The sequence below is a fragment of the Odontesthes bonariensis genome, chromosome 8 (assembly GCF_027942865.1).
Source record: "Odontesthes bonariensis isolate fOdoBon6 chromosome 8, fOdoBon6.hap1, whole genome shotgun sequence".
Classification (NCBI taxonomy): Eukaryota; Metazoa; Chordata; class Actinopteri; order Atheriniformes; family Atherinopsidae; genus Odontesthes; species Odontesthes bonariensis.
The window spans coordinates 2317460-2343874 of record NC_134513.1 but is presented as its reverse complement, the minus strand read 5'-3'; the positions used below and the strand labels follow the sequence as shown (position 1 = coordinate 2343874).

The window sequence follows — 26415 nt, the reverse complement described above, 5'->3', positions numbered from 1 at the left end:
CGTTAAAACTGCTTTCAGTTACCAAAAGAGTCAAATTAATATGTGAAATTCAGTTTAAAAAAAATCCTAATCCCAAAATAATGAACGGTATCACGTCTAAAAGTAGAAAAGTAGGAAAAAAACAGACAATAATAAGAATTATATGTTATTCAACATCAAGAAAAAGTAAATAAGATTCAATTTAAAGCTTAAAAAAGGAATATAAGATATAATCTAATGACTAATTATGGAACAATTAATATAAATGAAATGATTAAACTGTTTTATGCCACCAGAAATGAATAATCTAGAAGCTCTTTGTGGGTTTTAGGCTGGAATTAAGATTTGTTCCCATTTCTTTAGCTGCATGTGTGAAAAACAGCAAAGATAACACAGTGTGACAGACAGAAAACAGGATTTCTGCAGCAACAAGGTGATTCCCAAAGAGCTGTTAGCTGAAAACTTGGCATATCTCAGCATGGTGTGCTGCGTGTCCTTAAAAGAAGTGTTCGGTCATGATGCAGCAGCGCCACCATGTGGTCGGACACAACAACACACGCTTAAACAGTGAAGTCACACTCCGACAAGCAATGTTTTATATTACAATTTATTTTCAGGCTCCAGCTGATGTTTCAAGCTGTGCACGAGACACTCAGCAGGAGGAAAACACCATATTTACACAACAGTACAGTCATAACTAAAGAGGAAATGCAGCTAATTCAGATTTTAATCAGCCAATCTTTTTCAGTAGGAATACTTGGGCTCAATTCGAGTCAGTGGGATTAAAAACCAGCCTCTATAACATGACACAGCCGAAAGCCAAAACAAAGCAGCCAGTGATTCTTAAACAGAACTGAATAGTTCCTCATGTTTAGATGCTTACTTGACCTGTTTAAATGGGGTTAAATCAAGTGGTGATTCTATCGTCATGACATACAATTTAGGATTTATTCCAGGCACTGAAAACACACCTCAGATGACGGAGAAATCCGTTCTTAATTCTGTGCAAACCGTCGTCTGTGACACAAAGACATCAGAGGAATCTCCGACAAAGACACAATGATCAGGATGAAATAATAAATATTACATAAGACATGTTTGTGCAGTTAGGACGACATCAGGAGAGCAGACGGCAGAACTAAATGAGAACAAGACATGAACGGATGTTTCAGGGGATAAGAAGCTTTCCCAAAGTGTGAAGCTCAGTGTTTCTCACCGTGAACGAAGCCGAACGGAGCAGAAAACCAGCAGAAAACAGGAGCTTCGTTCATGTGAGTCTGTTGAGGATTCGCTACATCTGCATCGTTACCAGTTTTAATCTTGCTTGTCTTGCTCATTTTTGATAAGCCGACTTAAGAGGCTCAACGTTAGCTGAAACTGCATGAATGCTGCGATTCATCCAGTTCACAGGAACTACTTAATCAGAGGTGAAAATAAAAATATTAGGACTTCAAGTCCCGATCCTGCTAAACGCTAACCAGACTAGCTTATCTTAGTTTGCTCCAAGTTTTGTTTCAGCCATGAAAACTTGAAGAATTTGTACGACCTGTTACGGTAACGCTACCTTTAAGTTGTACATGTAATTGTTACGTATATCAATAATAGAACTATTTTACAGTTTCAAATTCAAAGCTGGTTTTCCCAGCTGGACTGTATTCGTAGTTAGCGCTAGTTAAAGCTAGCTATGCTAACACATTTCCCAGCTGTTTCCCATTATTAAACTCAGATTCCAGTTTATTCCTTTTTCCTTTTAATGCGTTCTAACAGGGTAAGTACGGCCGTAACCTACTTTTATCATAGCTGAAAAAGAAAAGGGCTAACTAATCCGGCTAAAAGCTAACCAGACTAGCTTAGCTTAGTGTGCTCTATGTTCAGTTTCAGCCACTAAAACTTGGAGAATATCCATTATTTGTTTCAGTAATGCTACCTTCGTGTTATTATGTATGTCAATAATAGAGCTAGTTTTCCCAGGAGGACTGTTTTTTTTAGATAGCGCTAGTTAAGGCTAGCTATGCTAATACATTTTCCAACTGTTTCCTATTCGCAAAGTGACAGTCCAGCTTCTTAATATGCATTTTAACCCAATAAGTATTTTGTTTTTATATGCTTCTTTCCCTTTTTTTCATGCACTGACTGGATGACACTTTTTAATTTCGTTGTATGCGCTACATTGACAATAAAGATGATTGACTGAGAAATGATTCTTGCTACAAGCTAGCTAGACAAGCTTAGAGGTGTGCACCAAGTTTTGCTTCAGCCACGAACACTTTTGCTGTGGTAATGCTAACTTCAAGTCATAATTGTCTTGGATATCAATAATATAATTTAATAGTTTGAAATTTAAAGCCAGTTTTCCCAGGTGGTCCGTTTCTGTTGTTAGCGCTAGCTGCTATCGTAAGACAGATATTATGGTAGGATCAGTGCCGTTTAGCTGTGAAACATGGACACATGACATGAGTTAGCTATTCAGTTTCTGAACACCGACTACGACAAGCTCAGGAAGGAAAAAAAAAAATGTTAATGGAGGACGAATTGTTCATTTTGAGCAGTCTACATTCATCTGAGGAGTTTGGCAGTAACAGTTTAGTTTAGATATTTAGAATTCCAGTAATTGTTTGGTCCTTGACAACCGAGAAACAAACACACACACATCCCTGAAATGAGCTGAAAGACAACAGCCAGGAAGACGGGTTAAACCAGACGGCGAACAGACAGGATAGACTCACAGTTGCTGCTGAGGTCGGATCAGGTGAACAGTCCTGGTTTTGATTGAAAGTCACTGATGCAGCAGAGCAAAGCATTCACAATATGCACAGATGTGGAGTGCAGAGGAGACGCTTCAGGATCAATCCATCCTTTTTCTCATTTTCCACTTGGAAATCAATGCTTTGCTGTGGTCGTCGAAACTCTAACTGAGACTTTAGAGGCTCCGCTGATGACCTGGAAACACCCACAGCATCCAGTATCTGCCCTATAAGGTAACAACCGACCCCGTCACGCCACACAGAACGTCTCCGGGTTCCCACACCAACACTTCATCAGAACACGGTCGATGTCTTCACCTCGTCAGTGAATTCAATCCTCCAGACATCCTTTGGCTTCCCAGATTTTCACCGTGCGATCACTATCAGAACCACAAAAGGATGGAGAATCAGACTCGGAGCCCGACAGCACGAAGGGTCATATTCAGGAGAGCACTTACTCTGAGGCGGTGAACAGCTGGGTGCCGTTGGTGGCCAGGCCGTTGATGGGACTGTCGTGTCCCTGGAGCTCACCGAGCGGCGCCAACGAGTCGGCGTGCCAGAGGCGCAGCAGCCCCCCTCTGCACCCGCTGAGGAGCACCGGGGAGCCCGGCACCACCCCCAGGACGCTGACCCAGTCCGCCCGGGAGCTCGCCGCCTGTCGGACGATAAAACACCAAACCGTTAACATCAAATCAAATCAAATCAAATTTATTTGTAGCACATTTCATGTACAAACAATTCAAAGTGCTTTACATAAAATAAAAATAAAATTTACATAAAATGTTTCCCGTTTTCGTACAGAACAGGAAAAAGGGCCTTTGCTTTTTCTGCTCCTACCTCACGGAACAATTTACAAAAGGATTTGAAATTAACGGAACTTATTCCTTTGAGCCCTTGTCTGTAATTGTTTTAATTGATTTGTTATTGTTTTACTTGATTTGTTATTTTAATGCAAGGGAAATTTTAATTTTGTAACTTGTGCTGCCACTTGGCCAGGACGCCCTTGTAAAAGAGATTTTTAATCTCAACGGGTCTATTTTTCTGGTAAAATAAAGGTTAAAAAAAAATAATAATAAAAAATAAATAAAAGCATCGCAGCAGGGAGTGGAAGAAGCATTAAAACACATAAAAGAATATAAAGAGAAACAAATAAAATAATTTAAATGAATTTAAAAACCAGCAACAGTCCAGATAAGTTCAAAGATAGCGTGCAGATTTCATGCATAGACACATGAGAACAGAAATGTTTTTAACCTGGATTTAAAAATGTCTCCATTTGGTGAAAGTTTAATCTCCACTGGCAGTTTGTTCCACTTGTTTGCAGCATAACAGCTAAATGCTGCTTCTCCATGTTTAGTCTGGACTCTGGACTGGACCAGCTGACCTGAGTCCTTGGATCTAAGAGCTCTGCTGGCTTTATATTCTCTGAACAGATCACAGATGCATTCTGGGCCTAAACCGTTCTGGGATTTGTAAACCATCAGCAGTTAAAGTCTCCTTCACATCTTTGGTCCGTTACAAAAGCCTCCGACTCTATCGTCATCTCACCTGTAGGAGCTTTTTACTTGCCAAGTCCCACTTCTTGATATAATGATCTCTGGAGCTGCTGTAGAAAGCGTCTCCGTGCACAGCCAGGGACTCCACGCTGTCCTGATGGGCGGGGTCAAACACGTGGCTGGAGGCGATGCTGCCCTGGGCGCCCTCTGCCACCTCAAACATCTGGAAATAACCGGCACAGTTATGGCAACTTCCAGAAAAAGGTTTGTGGTCACGTCTGCGGGCGGTGTCCTACTTTGACGTGATGGTCTTTGGAGCCGGTGAGCACCAGGTCCTGTCCATGGCCGGACCTCTCAACCGTCAGACACACGACGGGCCCCAGGTGGCCGATCAACTTTCCTGTAGACACGAATCTGAAAAGGCAGAATTATCTCACTGAACCAGGCGTAAACTGCAGGTTAGCATATCTGTGCTGTGAGAAACATGGGCTGTGTTCGAAACCGCATACTTCTCCTACTACTCATACTAACTTTTTGAGTTAGTATGCTAGTTTGAGTAAGCGAGAAGTTCCCGGATGCATACTAGATTCTCCTAAATGTTGGGTATGCATCATGAGGTTACTACTCATACTCAAACTACCCAAGATGCAACGTAACGTGACGTCGCCGATCGTCATTTCCTGTCAAAACGGCAGTTTCAAGCTGGCTACAACGAGGGTAGGTTCACTTCCTGTTTTCAAAACAAAAGCACCAATTGTATGGTAATGGCTTTCCCTATGATAAAAGGCAACGGGTATTTTATTTTGTGAAAATAACCGGAAGTGCGTTGCTCACTGCGGCTAGCTTTAGTAGCGCTGAATTCGTGGGAACAAAATGGTAAACAGCCGGTATTTTGTCAGGTTTTCAACACGTTGGGGATCTAAACGACTACTTTCTCACCTGAAAATGTTTCAAATGTTGCTAAAGTTTACAGAGTTTAGAGCTTAAGAGAAATCAGCTTCAGGCCGGCTGATTTCGGCTCGGGCAGGAGCGAAATGCATTGTGGGTAAACGCTCTGCATACTGTCTGATCGATGAGTATGCAGTATGTAGTATGCAGTGTGCAGTATGTAGTATGCAGTTTGCAGTATGTAGTATGCAGTATTTAGTATGTAGTATGGAGTATGTAGTATGCAGTTTGCAGTATGTAGTATGCAGTATGTAGTATACAGTATGTAGTATGTAGTATGGAGTATGTAGTATGCAGTATGTAGTATGGAGTATGCAGTTTGCAGTATGTAGTATGCAGTATGTAGTATACAGTATGTAGTATGTAGTATGGAGTATGTAGTATGCAGTATGTAGTATGTAGTATGCAGTATGTAGTATGCAGTATGTAGTATGGAGTATGTAGTATGCAGTATGTAGTATGTAGTATGCAGTATTTAGTATGCAGTATGCAGTATGTAGTATGCAGTTTGCAGTATGTAGTATGCAGTATGTAGTATACAGTATGTAGTATGTAGTATGGAGTATGTAGTATGCAGTATGTAGTATGTAGTATGCAGTATGTAGTATGCAGTATGTAGTATGGAGTATGTAGTATGCAGTATGTAGTATGCATTATGCAGTATTTAGTATGGAGTATGTAGTATGCAGTATGTAGTATGTAGTATGTAGTATGCAGTATGTAGTATGCAGTATGTAGTATGGAGTATGTAGTATGCAGTATTTAGTATGTAGTATGGAGTATGTAGTATGGAGTATGCAGTTTGCAGTATGTAGTATGCAGTATGTAGTATACAGTATGTAGTATGGAGTATGTAGTATGCAGTATGCAGTATGTAGTATGCAGTATGTAGTATGCAGTATGGAGTATGTAGTATGCAGTATGCAGTATTTAGTATGTAGTATGGAGTATGTAGTATGGAGTATGCAGTTTGCAGTATGTAGTATGCAGTATGTAGTATACAGTATGTAGTATACAGTATGTAGTATGGAGTATGCAGTATGCAGTATGTAGTATGCAGTATGTAGTATGTAGTATGCAGTATGTAGTATGCAGTATGTAGTATGCAGTATGTAGTATGGAGTATGTAGTATGCAGTATGCAGTATGTAGTATGGAGTATGCAGTATGCAGTATGTAGTATGCAGTATGTAGTATGTAGTATGCAGTATGTAGTATGCAGTATGTAGTATGCAGTATGTAGTATGGAGTATGTAGTATGCAGTATGCAGTATGCAGTATGTAGTATGCAGTATGTAGTATGTAGTATGCAGTATGTAGTATGCAGTATGTAGTATGGAGTATGCAGTTTGCAGTATGTAGTATGCAGTATGTAGTATACAGTATGTAGTATACAGTATGTAGTATGCAGTATGCAGTATGTAGTATGCAGTATGTAGTATGTAGTATGCAGTATGTAGTATGCAGTATGCAGTATGTAGTATGCAGTATGTAGTATGGAGTATGTAGTATGCAGTATGCAGTATGTAGTTTGCAGTATGTAGTATGCAGTATGTAGTATACAGTATGTAGTATGTAGTATGTAGTATGCAGTATGTAGTATGCAGTTTGCAGTATGTAGTATGCAGTATGCAGTATGTAGTATGCAGTATGTAGTATGCAGTTTGCAGTATGTAGTATGCAGTATGCAGTATGTAGTATACAGTATGCAGTATGTAGTATGTAGTATGCAGTTTGCAGTATGTAGTATGCAGTATGCAGTTTGCAGTATGTAGTATGCAGTATACAGTATGTAGTATGTAGTATGTAGTATGCAGTATGTAGTATGCAGTTTGCAGTATGTAGTATGCAGTATGTAGTATGTAGTATGTAGTATGCAGTATGTAGTATACAGTATGTAGTATGTAGTATGTAGTATGCAGTATGTAGTATACAGTATGTAGTATGTAGTATGCAGTTTGCAGTATGCAGTATGTAGTATTTAGTATGTAGTATGCAGTATGCAGTATGTAGTATGCAGTATGCAGTATGTAGTATGTAGTATGTAGTATGTAGTATGCAGTATGTAGTATGTAGTATGCAGTATGTAGTATGCAGTATGTAGTATGTAGTATGCAGTATGTAGTATGTAGTATGCAGTATGTAGTATGCAGTATGTAGTATGCAGTAGGCGGTTTGGAACACAGCCTATGATCTGTGGTCGGGTGGCGTACTTGCGGAGGTCCCACATGCGCACTGCGTTGCCAGCAGCAGCGTACAAGAAGGATCCGGACGGGTTGAGGGTGATCTGGTTGATCTGACTCTCTCCTGGTGGGATGGACAAACTCCTGACGGCGGAGCAAGTGTCCCCCGAGCTCACCTGGCCCGACGACCTGATAAAATGCATCACAGATCCCTCATGAATCCGTCATTGATCTGATTTTTCACATGCCGGATGCCTGAGCAGGAGTCCTTACGTCAGAGTCCGGATGCACTTGGCCGAGTCTCGTATGTCCCAGACTTTGATGTAAGCGGTGGAAACGGTGAAGACAAGGCTGGAAGTGTACCTAACACACAACAACGTAAGAAACGGTGAACCAGAAGAACAAATACAGACACGGACGGATCTGTTGGTACCCTTTCACAATAAAAGGCTGTATTTCCTTCAAAAACAAAGCGAGCTACTGGATCTTCAAATTAAAAGCTACTTTATATCCGGGTTTAAATGATGAGTTGGAGTATTGTCATTTTCTGTAAGCACAAATGTTTATTTTTATATGTGTATTACATGTCTGTTTTTTGATGTTATCTAATACTTTCTTATATTTGTAGAGACTGCAGAATGAGGCCCCCTGCTGACCACCATTGATATCTCTGTTTGTTTTTCTGTTTTTTGTGGGTTACCTTTGTAAATAAGGGGTTTGTCATTGGCTAATTGGTCCCACCCACACACCTGAGAACACTCATGGAACGGATGTCTTTTAATTCAGTTTTGCCACACAAGAAACTGTTCACTTCCTGACGAAGGCTTCATGCCGAAACGCGTCGAAGTGTTTTAATCATGTGTTGCCCATGAAAATAACGGCATTTTAACTACAAAGAAGAAGAGTGCCTTGGTATTCTACAACTTTTGAAAAGGCTGTATTTATCGGCCAAAGAAAGGTGGTAACCTTAAGTTGAGGTTAAACACAACGAGACGTCGGTGTTACCCAGCAGGGAGCTGGGCCCACTCATCTTTCCATAGACCGGACTAAGATCTGGTCCCATCGAGGACCATTTCAGAACGGTCCAATGTGTTTTTTCTCAGCCGTTCTGGAGGGATTTTAGCTGCATGTTTGGGTCATCATCCTGTTGGAGGTGCACATCACTCCTGTTCTTAACTCCCTCCATTGGCTTCCTGTCCTTTATAGAACTGATTTTAAACTTTTAATGTTGGTTTTTAAAGCTCTTAACGGCCTCGCCCCATCGTATTTATCTGAGCTTTTAACAGTCCTGGTAGAGCTCTGAGGTCAGCAGATCAGTTTCTGCTGGAAGTGCCCAGGTCAGAATACAAACCCTGGGGTGAGCGAGCCTTTTCCCAAAGCTGCCCCCAGGCTCTGGAATAAGCCCCCCGTCCAGCTGCGTCTTATTTCTGACCTGGGCCTCTTCAGATCCAGGCTAAAAACCTGCTTATTTAGGATGGCTTTAATACCCAGTAGCATGATGACACTTTTATCTTATTTGATTTTGTTGTATTTTATTGCTTTCACTGTTCTTTTATTGTTTTTATTTGTTTTTACTTCTTCTTCTCTTTATTTATTACCTGCTGTAAAGCACTTTGGTACACCATAAGGATCTTCTGTAAAGGGCTGTATAAATAAACTACATTTACATTTATAATGTTTCTGATTTTATAGAGACATGCTAATTCAGATGCTAACATTAGCATGCTAACGTTAGCTAGCTAGCTGCTAACGTTTATTTTCCTTTTGCACTTTTGTTGCATTTTTCTAATGCACCGTAAGGATTGTCTGTAAAGGACTGTTTAAATAAAGTACATTTACACTTTAAACCAGCTGTATAAGTGTATAAGCTTTGTATATATACAAATGTAAGAGCTTGAAGGCACTTGTGATACTAATTAAGGTTGAAACATGACTAAAACGCAGGGATTAATCGTCTCTTTTGGGGTACCAACAGCTCCGTCCTTACTGTCTGAGCACATCTGCAGGAACAGGTACCAACAAATCTGTAAATATTAATATAATTTCTAATGAAATCCGTACCTGACGGAGACGACACTGCTGGGGTGATCTGCCAGAGACATGATCTCCTGACCCGTCACCAGGTTCCACACCTTACACGTTCGATCTGAGACGAGAATAAGTTAAAACAGGAAGAGGGGAACCGGATGGAGAGGGCTGCCGGGGCCGGCAAACAGCAGCTTTTACCTTTGGAGCCCGTGAAGAGCAGGTCGTCCGTGGCGTCCACGCAGAGGACCGGTTTGGTGTGGCCCTCAGCGACGTGGACGCACTGAATTTTGGGCCCACGGCTGTTTTTAGGAGCCGGGACTGCATTGATCACACCTCTGCAATACAAACCAAACCATAAAACTATTTAAAAACTGTGTTACTACTACTACGCTGAGAAGACAATTCAACTTGGCAGAGTTTACAGATGACTTTGGTTCTGTCGACTCCGCCGTCTGGAAGAACTTTAAAATGAAAATGGCCGAGTAAAAGTTCCGTACCCTTCTCCATGTTTGGTGGATCCGCCGATTACTTTCTTTTCCTGTTCCACAGCAGACAGCAGCAGACTTTTACTAAATAAAAGCCTGCGAGCAACAGACTTTTACAAAATAAAAGCCTGTGAGCAACAGACTTTTACAGAATAAAAGCCTGTGAGCGACTTTTGCAAAATAAAATAAATAATAAAACCTGCGTTAATGCGCGATAAAATATTTATCGCCGTTAAAATAATTAACAAGTTAACGCGATAATAACGAGTTAACTCGCGCAGCCCTAAAATGAAACGTTAGTTTTTCTATAGAAGAAAAGTAACCAACAGGTCCAGTTAAAGAAGCAGATATTGAACAAAAAGATTTGGATTACCTGTGGCCTTCGAACACAGGAGACTCCTCCGACCTGACAAACAAACATTAAAGTCTAATAAGACACCTTAAAGCGTTTGGAGCTAAAACACGAAGATGACGCTGTGTCTGCCACCAGCTGTAAGATATCTCTGACATGATTCTTCCCGTTTAAGAGTCTGACTCACGGTGATTTGTAGTCGCTGGTTTTGGTTTTGGTCTCTGCTGAGGCTGCAGGGGGCGTCGGTGCTGGGAGGTGGGACGCCGTGGGGGTCTTCTCCGGCAGCTTCCGGCGGATCAGTGGTGAGCGATCCAGCTGTTTCCTCTCCATCCCCGTGGGCGACCTGGATCCCGAACTGTTGACAGCGTCGGAGAGCGTTTAGTTCTGTTCTTTCGTTGGAAAAAGAACACCTCGATGTTTGAGGCTACCGCAGAAACAGGCTGGCGGGGACACTTACATGCCGGCTGGCCTGGCAGACGGTGCAGATGGGGAAACGGTTTGCTCTCGGTCAGGAATCTGCACGTCTGCCGGCGCTTCCAGGCGCTCCGTGACGGGCAGCAGAGGCGCCTGGAAGTCTCCGGTGGGGGATTCACAGGACAAGTCCCCACTGCTAGCATAAAGCAGCTCCATCTGGGTGGTGGTCCGCCTTCGAGCCTGATGGACATGAGAAACTTCTATGGGGAGCCACCAGGGACTTTTATTCAGAGTTAGCTTACATACAAACATGAGAAATCAAACTCTTCTAACCCTGCTTCATATATGGAAGTTTTTCTGTGCCATCAGAGTTTGAATACGAATTTCTAATATTGAATTTTTACAGCATCAAAATCAGAAAAAATCTATTTCTAAAAACAAAAATTCAGTGGAAAAAAAAACCAGGCTGTGTTGGAAACCGCCTACTACATACTACATACTACATACCTGCAAACGGGATACTCATCGATCAGACAGTATGCAGAGCGTTTACCCACAATGCATTTAGCTCCTGCCTGGGCTCTAAACTCTGTAAATATATAACTTTAGCAACATTTGAAACATTTTCAGGTGAGAAAGTAGTCGTTTAGATCCCCAACGTGTTGAAAACCTGACAAAATACCGGCTGTTTACAATTTTGTTCCCACGAATTCGGCGCTACTAAAGCTAGCCGCAGTGAGCTAACGCACTTCCGGTTATTTTCACAAAATAAAATACCCGTTGCCTTTTATCACAGGCAAAGCCATTACCATACAATTGGTGCTTTTGTTTTGAAAACAGGAAGTGAACCTACCCTCGTTGTAGCTAGCTTGAAACTGCCGTTTTGACAGGAAATGACGATCGGCGACGTCACGTTACGTTGCATCTTGGGTAGTTTGAGTATGAGTAGTAACCTCATGATGCATACCCAACATTTAGGAGAATCTAGTATGCATCCGGGAACTTAAAAAAAAGTTAAAGTTAGTATGAGTAGTAGGAGTAGTAGGAGAAGTAGGCGGTTTCGAACACAGCCCCAGACTCAACATCCGGGTAAACAGGGAGAAGCAATCAATCCCTCTCAATTCATCCAACGGCAGCCAATCAAGTTCTCAAATCAAATCAAGATCAGCCATGTCCACCAACAGGTGATGGTGCTTCGGTGAGTGAGTTTACTTTATTTGCCATTTTTTTTGTTTGTAAAATTGAGTAATAGATATTACTAATATATCTATTTTTATTTATCTATTGAGGGATCGATTGCTTCTCCCTGTTTACCCGGATGTTGAGTCTAGTTCTTTTTCCACTGAATTTTTTTTCCATTGAATTGTTTTCCACTGATTTTTGTTTTTAGAAATTGATCTTTTTTTACACTGTTGGTTTTTCAAATTCAAAGTCTGATTTTGATGCTGTAAAAATTCAAAATTAGAAATTCGTATTCAAACTCTGATGGCACAGAAAAACTTCCATACTCATACACACAACTAAAAATCTTTGATTTCACATGTTTGTGTGTAAGCTAATTATCAGTAAATGTTTCAAATTCAACAATAAACACTGTTTTGTCTTTAAAATGTTCATCAGAATGCCTTATGTGACACAGTACCTTGTTTCTTGGTCTTGATTCACCACATAACTTCATTAAATCTGATGCCAGTGAACTGAAACAGGGTAAACACAGTCAGTTACAGCCGCTTCATGCTGAATCATGCTAGCTAGAATGCTAACCAGGAAATACTGTTTTAATTTCAAGATGCTGCTTCTCACGATAAACCAGGAGCTTCACAAATATTATCTGAAATATTTCGTGTGCAAACATAAACTCGTCTGGAACAGTAGCTAACGCTAACAGCTTAGCTAATGAAGATGACGTACACCAGCTTCTAAGGATTTATTAGCTGTTATTTTCTCCTTTAGCAGCAGCTAACGCTAATAGCTTAGCTCATGAAGATGACGAACACCAGCTTCTTAGGAGTTATTAGCTGTTAATTTCTCCTTTAGTAGCAGCTAACGCTAATAGCTTAGCTAATGAAGATGACGTACACCAACTTCTAAGGAGTTATTAGCTGTTAATTTCTCCTTTAGCAGCAGCTAACGCTAACAGCTTAGCTAATGAAGATGACATACACCAGCTTCTAAGGAGTTATTAGCTGTTAATTTCTCCTTTAGTAGCAGCTAACGCTAATAGCTTAGCTAATGAAGATGACGTACACCAACTTCTAAGGAGTTATTAGCTGTTAATTTCTCCTTTAGCAGCAGCTAACGCTAACAGCTTAGCTAATGAAGATGACGTACACCAACTTCTAAGGAGTTATTAGCTGTTAATTTCTCCTTTAGCAGCAGCTAACGCTAACAGCTTAGCTAATGAAGATGACGTACACCAGCTTCTAAGGAGTTATTAGCTGTTAATTTCTTCTTTAGCAGCAGCTAACGCTAACAGCTTAGCTAATGAAGATGACGTACACCAGCTTCTAAGGAGTTATTAGCTGTTAATTTCTTCTTTAGCAGCAGCTAACGCTAACAGCTTAGCTAATGAAGATGACGTACACCAGCTTCTAAGGAGTTATTAGCTGCTGACCTCCCCACAAAGCCGGTCTCATACCCTTCCTGAAGTGTCTGTGAGGTTTTATTGGGTTGACGAGTGTTTTTTTGTGTTGTATTCACCTGGCGTCTGTGGCTGGACTGGCGTTGGACTCGTCACTACTGCTGTCATCTCCATTTTCTGGGCCTGGAGACACATAAACATGCGCTGAATATGCAAATATATGCAAACGTTTTGGGTGCGTTTTCACAAAGAGTCTTCTTTCAGACAGACGAACATCGCAGCACAACACGTACATCAGTCAACAGCTCATAAAGTCTGGGGGTCACCACGTCTAGTTTTGGATAATCAGGAGTGGGATGAACAGAGAAAGCATGAAATACACAAAAACATACAAACACAGAAAAGCAGACACACAAACTGCTGTGTGCACAAGACTGTGGCTCTGAGGTCAGACCAGTTCAGGCTTTCACAGCTGTTAAGTTTTAGTGACCACCGTCCTGATAAAGTGGGTCTGAAGAGCAGGTGGGGGTGACACGTCATGCACGTTACAGCACGGTTACTCCAACTGGGTTAGTTTAATAGATGCACACTAAAAGATTTCTTCTTCTTTTCTTTCTTTTCTAAAATAAACTCTTTTCTTCATCTGCTTTGAAACAAGATGAAATTTCCTTTAATGTTGGAAAAACGGTGAATTAAATGTGTAATTACAGCCAAAAATAAGTAAATAAAAACAGAAATGATTCGTAAATCTCATAAATCAATATTTTAAGATTGATGGCAGCAAAACGTCGAAAAAAATGTTGGAACAGGAGCAACAAAAGGCCGGAAAAGTACCTTCAGTACCTTCAGTCCTGGATGTCTGTGACCTTCAGTCCTGGGTGTCTGTGACCTTCAGTCCTGGGTGTCTGTGACCTTCAGTCCTGGATGTCTGTGACCTTCAGGCCTGGGTGTCTGTGACCTTCAGTCCTGGGTGTCTGTGACCTTCAGTCCTGGGTGTCAGTGACCTTCAGTCCCGGATGTCTGTGACCTTCAGGCCTAGGTGTCTGTGACCTTCAGTCCTGGGTGTCAGTGACCTTCAGTCCCGGATGTCTGTGACCTTCAGGCCTAGGTGTCTGTGACCTTCAGGCCTGGATGTCTGTGACCTTCAGGCCTGGATGTCTGTGACCTTCAGTCCCGGATGTCTGTGACCTTCAGTCCTGGGTGTCTGTGACCTTCAGTCCTGAATGTCTGTGACCTTCAGTCCTGGGTGTCTGTGACCTTCAGTCCTGGGTGTCAGTGACCTTCAGTCCCGGATGTCTGTGACCTTCAGGCCTAGGTGTCTGTGACCTTCAGTCCTGGGTGTCAGTGACCTTCAGTCCCGGATGTCTGTGACCTTCAGGCCTAGGTGTCTGTGACCTTCAGGCCTGGATGTCTGTGACCTTCAGGCCTGGATGTCTGTGACCTTCAGTCCCGGATGTCTGTGACCTTCAGTCCTGGGTGTCTGTGACCTTCAGTCCCGGATGTCTGTGACCTTCAGGCCTGGATGTCTGTGACCTTCAGTCCCGGATGTCTGTGACCTTCAGGCCTTGATGTCTGTGACCTTCAGTCCTGGATGTCTGTGACCTCCAAGCCCGGAAACTGCCTCCTCTGGACCAAAGCTCATTTAAGATGGACTAAGGCAGAGTGGGAAACTGTTCTGTGTTCAGATGGATCAGGAAACAGTAAAAAAAATTCTAATTTTCAACGTCTGTTTTGTTTTCTATGTTCTTTAGTGAATCAAATATTGGTTTATGAGATTTTAAAATCATTGAATTCTTGTATTAGGTTGTACTGATCCGAGTTAAACACAGCTTTTATGCTGAAAAACCCACTTCATCGTACTTTAATGTATTCAAAGAGACGGAAATCATGTAGTGTGCATGCGCCTTTTGTCTCAGACACATCTGTTACTCACCTGGCGACATGTACCCTAACTCTGAGTTCACACCAACACAACAGAGAAAACAGACAGAAATCAAATCAAAATCAAACCCATAGATGAGGAAACGGCTTCACTTCATTTCCCAAGCTTCATTTTGGATTTTTGGGGGACTTTCGTTTGAAGAATGAAAAATAAAGTGTGGCCGTTCGGTTAAAGAAAAACATGATGACAGGGTGATTGTGCTGGTCGTGCTCAGGTCATGGCTGATTTTATGGGTGTTTCCTACCCTGCAGAGCGCTGCCCAGCAGGGCGTCCAGCTCTGGGTTGATCTCAGCCTTCTCCTTCAGCATGTGGAACAGCAGCTGGTTCTGGGTGGTGTTATTTATCTCAGTCTGCTTCAGCCGGCCCTCCATCACCTTCAGCTGGGAGTCCTTCTGGGCCGCCTGCAGGCCCTGAAAACCAACACAGCGGGCTGGTTATCATAAAGCTCTTTTCAAACAGTCATACGAGTAGGGATGGGAATTGATAAGATTTTTACGATTCCAATTCCAGTTTCGATTCTGCTTAACGATTCGGTTCTTTGTCGGTTCCCTTATCGATTCTCATTTGGAGAAAAAGGACAACAAACCGGTCGATTAGCATCAACTTTGTTTAGTTTAGAAGTAACACGAGTCATGACCTCACAAACCCAACAACGGTGAGGTCCACATTGGTCTATCATGGCCTGGGTAATTTAACTCTTCCTGCTCTGGTGAAAGGAGAAGCTGGAGGTAGAGGTGAACTGGGGGTAGTACCACCAGCCTCTGGCTCTGAGCCAGTCAGGCTCTGTCTCTCATGATTTCATCTAAATGTAATGCCTGAGAAGGCATTCATTTAACCTTAACCGTTACTAACAGCAGGTTTTACAAAGAGCAGTGGTGTCAAAAGTACACACATTTGTTACTTAAGTAGAAGTATAGATACTGCAGTTTAAAAACACTCTGGTAAAAGTTGAAGTATCAACTTGACCTCTTTACTCAAGTAAAAGTGAAAAAGTATGTGCTCCAAAACCTACTTAACACTAGAACTACCAGGATTTTTCTGCCTACTTAGAAGTACCAGAGAGGGGTCATTTGACCCCGCGGCTTTTACCGAATACACTAATCACTCATTTTGTTATGGTAATGAGGCTGTTAGGGGCCGTGTGTGGGGTGAGGGGTGAGGGGGTCACACCTTACAGTGGTGACAGCCAAGACAAACAGGGACAGACAGCTTCTTCCCAAGGGCTGTCAGCCTCCAAAATCACCACAGGTAAATAGCAACTTGCATGAAGATATCAGCAGCAAAGACAGATAGCACAGTTTGGCGGACAGTGTGTTACAGTTTTTCTCCATTGGTTTGGCTCATTTCTTGAAACTGAGATGTCATTCTCAAAACATGGACAAATCCCAAAACTAATTTGCAGTTCCTCACAACAGAATGGCATTTATCATGGCTTTCATCAAATTTCAAATGCTTTTGTACATGTCTCAAATCATTTAGTACATCCTTGCAAATGGCTATGTACAAGTATCCTACAGTTAACACAATCAGTTTACATTTAGTACAATTTTCAAATGAATGTACCTTGCTGATCTATCCCAATTGGTTATCTATCGCAATTGTTAGATGGATAAATACCAGTGCATGTGGACTACTGCTTCATTTCCCTCAAGAATTTTTGGTGAAAGAAGCTCCTCTCCAAGGAACGAAGATGCAGAGATACAGCACTCAACCCACATTTCCACAACAAAAGTGTGTCCGCAGGGGGTCCAAAGGGTCAAATGACCCTCTTGTGGGTCTTTTAGGTAAAAAGGTCAATTGACCCCTCCGTGATAGTTCTAGTGTTAAAGTATAAAAGTATAAAGTAACCTTTAAATAAAAATTTATATATATTTTTTTTTTAAAAACCCACACAAAAAGGTAGATGCCACTATATGAATTGCAAGCTTAATTTGAAAACTGATTAGTTGTACACGTGGGTCTTGGGTGTGCAGAGTTTGCATTGCAGTTTCCACGAGTCATTTTTGCACCCAACTATTTCGAAAAATTCTTTGAGGTAGGGCCAAGGATGAGGAAGGTCTTGCTGGTCTCCGTCTCCATCTCCCGATAAGTTCTCGCCTGTGTCCGACCTTTCAGACATTTCGCCATCTTTTTCTGAATCCGACATTGTGGCGTGGCACACACTTCGCGCAGCTTCGTGTTTGCAGTTTGTAGAACACCTGCTTGCTTCTGACGAATGACGATTTCCTTGTGTGTCAGCACAAATTTGACGAATAGCCAAACCGATGAGTGTTTGCGTTATATGATTCATCCAATTACACTCGCTCTTCTCACTAGGTGTGGATGGCGCCACTGATCTGTATTGGATGGCGCACATGACGTGAAATACATAAACATTAAACTGAAACCAAGAGTTAAAAAAAAAAAACTGAAGCCAAGAGTAACGAGGCTGTTTGTTTTGAAAATGTAAGGAATAGAAAGTACAGATACTTGTGTGAAAATGTAATGAGTAGACGTCAGAAGTAGGCAGAAAAATAAGTAATGGAATAAAGTACAGATACCTAAAAAGTGTACTTAAGTACAGTAACGAAGTATTTGTACTTTGTTACTTGACACCTCTGACAAAGAGGCAAATGGCGCTAACATGATAGGCAGTGTTTGTTAGTTAGTTAGTTACCTGCAGTGTTAGTCGAGGACATGCTAACGCTGCTAACGTTGCTAACGTTGCTGGGTTCAGATTCACCAACGTTAATCATTCATTCATAGTTATTGCATGTTGGTAGTATTTCCTCTCTTTGGTGAAATATTCACTTTGCAAGTTGCCCTGTTGTCGTCTTTTTTAGGGATGTGGAACCAAACTTTCGAGAGTTTGTACCGCTTGGGCGCCATGTTTACTGTTGGCTGCTGGCTGCGCCGGACTCGCCACGCAACGCTGCGTGGTGACGTCATTCGCGCCCACTGGAATCGAAAAGGGAATCGTTTGCAAAAATCGCCAAACGATTCCAAGGAATTGAAACACTGGGAACCGGTTCTCAACAAGAACCGGTTCTCGATTCCCATCCCTACATACGAGCACATCTGTTCGTAGAAAAATAGTAAATAAAAGCCATCATGTGGTTATTTCTTCCACTTCTGGCACCATCTGTATTGTTCTTTGCTCCTGAGTTCTGTGCAGAACCTCCATCCTAACTGGTCTTGCAGCTCCAGGTTGATGCTGGTGGTTTTCTGCACACATTTTGGAAATTTAGCCAAATAGTTAATTCGTCATATAATCAGATGTTACGACCTGAGGGTCGTATATAGCTATTGTTTAGTGTGTTTGTCAGTAGTTTGTGCTGGGTGGCTTCCTCTTTCAGTGGAAGGAGGGTGACGATTTGACCTTGGTTTTGGTTATTCTGTTACTCATTTAGCCTCTTGTTTTTATGTTGGGATTTTCTTTTTCTTTTAGGTTTTGTTTGAATAGTGTTACTTTTCATTTCCAATAAATTACCATTTAACATCATCCATCAGTTCTCATCGTTTTATTTCCTCAACATTTTATTGTTACCCCGTAACAATTGGGGGCTCGTCTGGGATCTGGGGAAATATACAGGAGCCGATTGGCTTAGTGTGTAGTGGGTTGGCTGCTGACGTGTGTGGGATTCCCAGCAAGGACAAGTGAGTTTCTAGCTGAACCGAGTGTTCAGTTCTTCCTTCAGGCACTCATTTATTATTTTGATTTGTTATTTTCGGGGCGAATCCTGGGTGGAGATTCATTCTCTGTTGGGGGCAGGCGTTTCAGGGCAGAGAGTTTTGCTTCTCATGGTCTGGGAGTGATTCATGTGCCTTTTTAATGATGGACTGCTTCTTTCTGGCCTCTCCACAGTAAAAGCCTTCTGTCAGGTTTGTTGACTATTGGCTTGTCTGATGCCTTTAGAACATGATTATTGAGCTGGGAAGAAAGTAATTCGACAACAATGGAGACTTCAATGGTTTTCGGAACTTAAAATGCTGCAGAAATTATATTTCTTTTCCCCGGGTCGAAAAACCTGCCTCTCGACCTCTCGGCTAAGTTGTCTCTGTTGTACACCATCATCTGTGAGAGCTTATACAGACAGATGTGGGCCCTCGTGATCCTTAAGGTTCTCACGAGTCACAGAGCGACCGGATCTGTTGACAGAATGTGAACATAAACATTGATAAAAATCAGGAAGCAGTAGGTACCTTATTGATGGCCATAGTCATGAAATGATCCAGAAGGAAGCGGGCTTCTGATAAGTTACAGGAGCTGATGACAGCAGTGACATCCACGGTGTCTCCTTCCTCCTGCAACTCAGAATAATTTCACATTAATTCAGAGACATTGTGGGAAACTAAAGACTTTTATATGGATGATGAGTTTGCTCATCTATGACCTGAGGACATCATAATCCTTTGGAGCAGAGCTTAGCTTAGCACAACAACTGGAAACATGGAGACGCCTAAGGTCTGGTTGAATAGAAGGTTTAGTAACAGAGCGAAATGAAGTGGCAGCCATTATACACTAGTGGTTGAATTCGCTAAACGCTGAAGAAAGAAGGTTTCGCGCTTCATTTATAGGATTCTTTAGCAAACCTGGATCATCCTTTATGAAAGGAGAGGAGATAAATCCGTCTTATCTGAAAGCTTATGAGACAAACGAGATGAATGGAGATATTTTTAAATTAAATACAGTTAATTTGCTCCCTTTTCTATTAAACTAATACCTTAAAAATGCCAGCATGTAACTTTCCACCACCGCACAATTCGTATTCCTAGATCTATCAATTTGAAAAATTGGTCCCCACCATCACCAACTGCCCCCAGTCACAATGTATGACAGTTAAAATGCATTTTATGTATTAATCTTTGCAAAATAATAAGAATACATAAAAAAGAATGTAATGGCAACAAATAATGAGGCCTTAGTTTGACCGCTGTGGCAAACAGCTACAAAATTAGCAGCTCAGCTAATAAGCTAAGCTAACAACATCTCTTCCATGTTAGCTTAACCTTCCTCCTCACTTTCAACTTGACAATTCCCAATTTCCAAGTTCATTTAATCAGTTCCTTACAAAATAAGAAATATATTGGTAACAAATAATACGAGGCTTTGGTTTGAATATGATAGCAAACAGCTACAAAATTAGCAGCTCAGCTAATAAGCTAAGCTAACAACATCTCTTCCATGTTAGCTTAACTTTCCTCCTCACTTTCAAATTGGGACTTGCCAACTTCCAAGTTTCACTTAATTGGTTCTTTTGACTTTTTTTTGGCTGTTTGTCACCTTGTGTGTTTAGCACAGCATTACAGAAAAACATAGCAGTGAGTACTATTCATAAACAATTAGACAAACAAACATAAAAGCATTGTGGGAGCCACACTGAGCACTCACAGTAACTTACAGCCATTTCTCATCCTTTCCGTCACTGTACCAACTTCTAAACTCTTTAAACATATAAATTATTCATCATAAAAGTCTGAATGCAGCATCTAAATCTGAAAATTACAGCAGTAAACGAGCGTTTGGTTTGCATCATTAGGCTGATCTGCTCGGTTCTATTAAAGTTTGCTTTCTTACTGAGGCATCATCCTTCTTATAAATTAGCGCCCGATGCTTGTTTGACACTCGGGGACAGTCGGTGGAGCAGGACAGTGCGATTATTGTTCCCTCGTGATGATCGTCTTTGATCTGCTACTTACCGCCATTTTTTAGGCTTTACAAAGAAATGTTATTTAACGAGGTGTTCAGGAAGGCTTGATGCGACGGATACGCTCTCACCTTGGCCTCCTCCATCAGCATGATGTTGGCCTGGCATTCGGCGATGCTGTCGTTGATGTAGTCGATGTTGGCGTTCAGAGACTCCAGCTCCTCATTCATGGAAGCCAGGGAACGGTCGGCGTCTGCTCCGTCCACCGCCATCTTTTCTCTCTTCCTGGACACCCGCTCCCTCCGCCGGGTCAGCTCCTCCCGTTGCTGAGGAGACGGGCAATTTTTACCGAATCATAGGCTGTGTTCGAAACCGCATTCTACATACTTCCATACTGCATAGTTCCATACTGCATACTTCCATACTGCATACTACATACTTCCATACTGCATACTTGCATACTACATACTTTCATACTTCCATACTGCATACTACATACTTCCATACTGCATACTTCCATACTACATACTTCCATACAGCATACTACATACTTCCATACTGCATACTACATACTTCCATACAGCATACTACATACTTCCATACTGCATACTTCCATACTACATACTTCCATACTACACACTTCCATACTACATACTTCCATACTGCATACTTCCATACTACATACTTCCATACTGCATACTACATACTTCCATACTACTTACTTCCATACTACTTACTTCCATACTGCATACTACATACTTCCATACTACATACTACATACTTCCATACTACTTACTTCCATACTACTTACTTCCATACTGCATACTTCCATACTACATACTACATACTTCCATACTGCATACTACATACTTCCATACTACTTACTTCCATACTGCATACTACATACTTCCATACTACTTACTTCCATACTGCATACTACATACTTCCATACTGCATACTACATACTTCCATACTACTTACTTCCATACTGCATACTTCCATACTACATACTACATACTTCCATACTACATACTTCCATACTACATACTTCCATACTGCATACTTCCATACTACATACTTCCATACTGCATACTTCCATACTACTTACTTCCATACTACTTACTTCCATACTACCATACTGCATACTTCCATACTACTTACTTCCATACTGCATACTTCCATACTACAGGAGGGGTAATTATCAATGAACACCATGGCTGTGTTCGAAACCGCATACTACATACACATCGATCAGACAGTATACAGAGCGTTTACCCACAATGCATTTTGCTCCTGCCCGAGCTGAAATCAGCCGGCCTGAAGCTGATTTCCCTTAAGCTCTAAACTCTGTAAACTTTAGCAACATTTGAAACATTTTCAGGTGAGAAAGTAGTCGTTTAGATCCCCAACGTGTTGAAAACCTGACAAAATACCGGCTGTTTACAATTTTGTTCCCACGAATTCAGAGCTACTAAAGCTAGCCGCAGTGAGCTAACGCACTTCCGGTTATTTTCACAAAATAAAATACCCGTTGCCTTTTATCATAGGGAAAGCCATTACCATACAATTGGTGCTTTTGTTTTGAAAACAGGAAGTGGAGCAACCCTCGTTGTAGCTAGCTTGAAACTGCCGTTTTGACAGGAAATGACGATCGGCGACGTCACGTTACGTTGCATCTTGGGTAGTTTGAGTATGAGTAGTAACCTCATGATGCATACCCAACATTTCAGAGAATCTAGTATGCATCCGGGAACTTCTTGCTTACTCAAACTCGCATACTAACTCAAAACGTTAGTAGGAGTAGTAGGAGAAGTATGCGGTTTCGAACACAGCCAATATCTGATGGCTCGCATCTCTTTTAGTTTCACTTCTGTCTGTTTTACCTTCAGTAGTCGGTTCATGTCGGTCTCCATGTTGGAGATGGTCATCCTCTGCATGATGATGTCACTGACACGCCTCTCCAATGACTGCCACTTCGCCCGGGCCGACCTGTTCAGGTAGATGCTTCCCATCCGCGTCGCAGACCTGAAGATGCAGGCGTGACTCTGTGAGCTCTTAGAATCGGACGTACCCTGCTGCGCTACACCCACACTGCTGTTGGTATACCTGGATCCGTTGGACGCGCTCCCACTCGATGGCGGCGTCCTTCCAGAGATCCCTCTTGATGAAGGCTCCAGGAAAGATTCAGGTAAGCTCCCCTTCCTGATCACCTTCCCAGACACGGGCCTCACCTGTCGCCTCAGAGCCGTCACCTGCAACAAAAACGCTGTCAGAGATGCAGGGTCACCGTCACCAAAGCCTCCCCTAAGTGACATCTGCTTAAAGGTTTCCAGGAGAAACTCCTCCATGCATTCATCTCCAGAAGACTCCATCACTGTAACGCTCTTTTAACTGGACTTCCCAAAAAGAGCATTAAACATCTGCAGCTCATCCAGAACGCTGCTGCTGGAGTTTTAACCCGGACTAAGAGATCTGAACACATCACAGCAGCTTTAAAATATTTACTCTGGCTTCCAGTCAGTCACAGAATAGATTTTAAAAGCCTGCTGATGGTTTACAATCTGTGATCTGTTCAGAGAATATAAAGCCAGCAGAGCTCTGAGATCCAGGACTCAGGACTGTTGCTGGTTTTTAAATTCAATTATTTTATTTGTTTCTCTTTATATTCTTTTATGTATTTTTAATGCTTCTTCCACTCCCTGCTGCAATGCTTTTGTTTTATATAAAGCACTTTGAATTGTTTGTACATGAAATGTGCTACAAATAAACCTGATTTGAATTTATTTGATTTGAGTAACCTCTTCAGTCTTCCTGCGAAGGATCAGCTCCTGCTGCCTCTTCTGGGCCTCCAGCTGCTTCATTTGGTGCTGCAGGATCAGAGGAATTCGAGTTAAAATCCGGTAAAAGTTACACAATCAGAACGATGAGCTGCGAGTGTCCGTCCTGCCTCTGCTCTGCGGTGTTCCTTCTTCAAAGAGGCGATCTCTCTGCTCCTCCTGGTCTCCGTGGCCCTGTTCCTCTCCTGCTGCTCCTTCATCTGACGCATCAGCGCCACCTGGTGGCCAAACATGGCACAACAGGAGTTAAACATCAGCCACCTGGTGGCCAAACGTGGCACAACAGGAGTTAAACATCAGCCACCTGGTGGCCAAACGCGGCACAACAGGAGTTAAACATCAGCCACCTGGTGGCCAAACGTGGCACAACAGGAGTTAAACATCAGCCACCTGGTGGCCAAACGCGGCACAACAGGAGTTAAACATCAGCCACCTGGTGGCCAAACGCGGCACAACAGGAGTTAAACATCAGCCACCTGGTGGCCAAACGTGGCACAACAGGAGTTAAACATCAGCCACCTGGTGGCCAAACGCGGCACAACAGGAGTTAAACATCAGCCACCTGGTGGCCAAACACGGCACAACAGGAGTTAAACATCAGCCACCTGGTGGCCAAACGTGGCACAACAGGAGTTAAACATGAGCCACCTGGTGGCCAAACACGGCACAACAGGAGTTAAACATCAGCCACCTAGTGGCCAAACGTGGCACAACAGGAGTTAAACATGAGCCACCTGGTGGCCAAACACGGCACAACAGGAGTTAAACATCAGCCACCTGGTGGCCAAACGCGGCACAACAGGAGTTAAACATCAGCCACCTGGTGGCCAAACGCGGCACAACAGGAGTTAAACATCAGCCACCTGGTGGCCAAACGTGGCACAACAGGAGTTAAACATGAGCCACCTGGTGGCCAAACACGGCACAACAGGAGTTAAACATCAGCCACCTGGTGGCCAAACGCGGCACAACAGGAGTTAAACATCAGCCACCTGGTGGCCAAACGCGGCACAACAGGAGTTAAACATCAGCCACCTGGTGGCCAAACGTGGCACAACAGGAGTTAAACATGAGCCACCTGGTGGCCAAACGTGGCACAACAGGAGTTAAACATCAGCCACCTGGTGGCCAAACGTGGCACAACAGGAGTTAAACATCAGCCACCTGGTGGCCAAACGCGGCACAACAGGAGTTAAACATGAGCGCCGTTCAGCTTGAAAGAAGTTTGATAGACACGGGAAGCTTTACTTTGGTCTTCTTCATCTCGGTCACGTCCAGCTGCAGCTTCCTGAGCTGCTTCTCGTACTGCGACTGGTTCCTCAGCAGGCGAGCGTGCTCCTTCTGGGCCGACTGCAGCTTCTGCAGCTCCTTGTTCATGGAGCTCAGCTTCCTCTCGTACTCCACTCTGATCTTCTTGGCCTTCTCCTCTGTGCCAGACTCCACTGAACCTGCAGAGAAAGTTGGGGTACAGAGTGTTGCTCTTGGCTTGTAACCACACGGATAAATACTCTTGACATGGATGTGTTTCAGATAAAAAGTCGAGTCTGACCCATGTTGTGCAGCACTTTGTCCCTCTCCAGCTGCGTGTCTTTGATCTTGTTCTGCAGCATCGTCAGCTTCTGCTCATACTGCTGTTTGAGGGTGTGCAGCCGCCGCTGGCTGTTCTCCAGCTCGTCTATCAGCTTCTGCTTGATGGCGATCTCGCAGGTGATGTTGGCGAGGTCCGCCTGGACGTTTTCTGCACATTAACACATCAACCAACTCTGACTTTGAGCTCACTTTTCATCTGTTAAATGCAGAGGTGGGTAGTAATGAGTTACATTTACTTGAGTAGGTTTTTGAAAACATTATACTTCTAGGAGTAGTTTTAAATCTATACTTTTTACTTTTCCTTGAGTAGATGTGTGCAGCAGAAACTGTCCTCTTACTCCGCTACATTAGGCTACAATGAGCTGGTTACTTTTCTTCTTACCTCTTTGGTATTCTACGCCTCATTATTTTTATCCCCCCGCGTACGCCTCATTTTAATGTTTTATTCTGACAGAGAGAGAGACTTCCGCCAAAGGCTCTACCACCTGACTGTGTTCCACCAATCAGACGCAGCCGTGCGGTCTGGTCACGTGACCGTACTCGATCTCAGCGGCGGGACGGGTTAGCTTTAGCATTAGCAGTCGTAGCAAACAAACAAAGAAACAGATGAAAAATGTCAGAACCAACGGTGGGAAATGAAGACGCAGACGAGGCCTCATACTGAAAGCATGTTTACCTTACAAAGAGTGAGAAACAGCAGCTACATTATGTGTCTTCTGTGTCAACCAAAACAAACGCACATTTCAGCAGAAACTCAACATCTAACTTGAGGAAACATGTAGCGCTAAGTTTCCTAAACTCGTTTTTCCCCCATGGATAGGTGAATGTTTGTTTTTTAGGTTACATATGGGTTACACATGTTTTAAACATTTCCTAAGTCTCTTTTATTATTTATTGAAGTTCTTGAATTTACCTGGATTATTTTAATTTAAGCTATTTTGTAATTAATTAATTAATTTTAATTCATTTATCAATTGGATGAACTCTAATTTGCCTAAAGATGATTATTTAGTATCTTTGTCTGTCTGATTGAATGCTTGTGTTAACAAATAAATCAGACGTTACTCAACAGTTACTCAGTACTTGAGGAGTTTTTTCACAGAGCACTTTTTTACTCTTACTCAAGTAATTATTTGGATGAATACTTTTTACTTTTACTTATTCTAAAGTAACAGTACTTTTACTGGAGTACAGTTTTTGGCTGCTCTAC

The 26415-nt window shown here is 42.4% G+C and overlaps 1 protein-coding gene across 1 annotated transcript in view; it reads right to left on the bottom strand.

Moving 5' to 3' along the window:
• Nucleotides 1–625: 625 nt before the first annotated feature.
• LOC142385115 (kinesin-like protein KIF21A) overlaps nucleotides 626–26415 on the bottom strand; it is a 70128-nt gene continuing 44338 nt past the window's right edge. Inside the window, exons 14-35 of the mRNA XM_075471301.1 lie at nucleotides 25165–25353; nucleotides 24864–25063; nucleotides 23726–23833; nucleotides 23577–23645; nucleotides 22662–23030; nucleotides 20910–21104; nucleotides 19334–19435; nucleotides 15396–15561; nucleotides 15143–15163; nucleotides 13329–13392; nucleotides 12271–12325; nucleotides 10672–10868; nucleotides 10402–10569; nucleotides 10236–10268; nucleotides 9576–9712; nucleotides 9411–9495; nucleotides 7623–7712; nucleotides 7380–7538; nucleotides 4516–4633; nucleotides 4272–4442; nucleotides 3182–3378; nucleotides 626–3103 (exon numbers count right to left, since the gene is read on the bottom strand). Of these exons, the coding sequence (XP_075327416.1) occupies nucleotides 3055–3103; nucleotides 3182–3378; nucleotides 4272–4442; nucleotides 4516–4633; nucleotides 7380–7538; nucleotides 7623–7712; nucleotides 9411–9495; nucleotides 9576–9712; nucleotides 10236–10268; nucleotides 10402–10569; nucleotides 10672–10868; nucleotides 12271–12325; nucleotides 13329–13392; nucleotides 15143–15163; nucleotides 15396–15561; nucleotides 19334–19435; nucleotides 20910–21104; nucleotides 22662–23030; nucleotides 23577–23645; nucleotides 23726–23833; nucleotides 24864–25063; nucleotides 25165–25353 (2942 nt within the window). The 3' untranslated portion in view covers nucleotides 626–3054. The remainder of the gene's footprint in view (nucleotides 3104–3181; nucleotides 3379–4271; nucleotides 4443–4515; nucleotides 4634–7379; nucleotides 7539–7622; nucleotides 7713–9410; nucleotides 9496–9575; nucleotides 9713–10235; nucleotides 10269–10401; nucleotides 10570–10671; nucleotides 10869–12270; nucleotides 12326–13328; nucleotides 13393–15142; nucleotides 15164–15395; nucleotides 15562–19333; nucleotides 19436–20909; nucleotides 21105–22661; nucleotides 23031–23576; nucleotides 23646–23725; nucleotides 23834–24863; nucleotides 25064–25164; nucleotides 25354–26415) is intronic.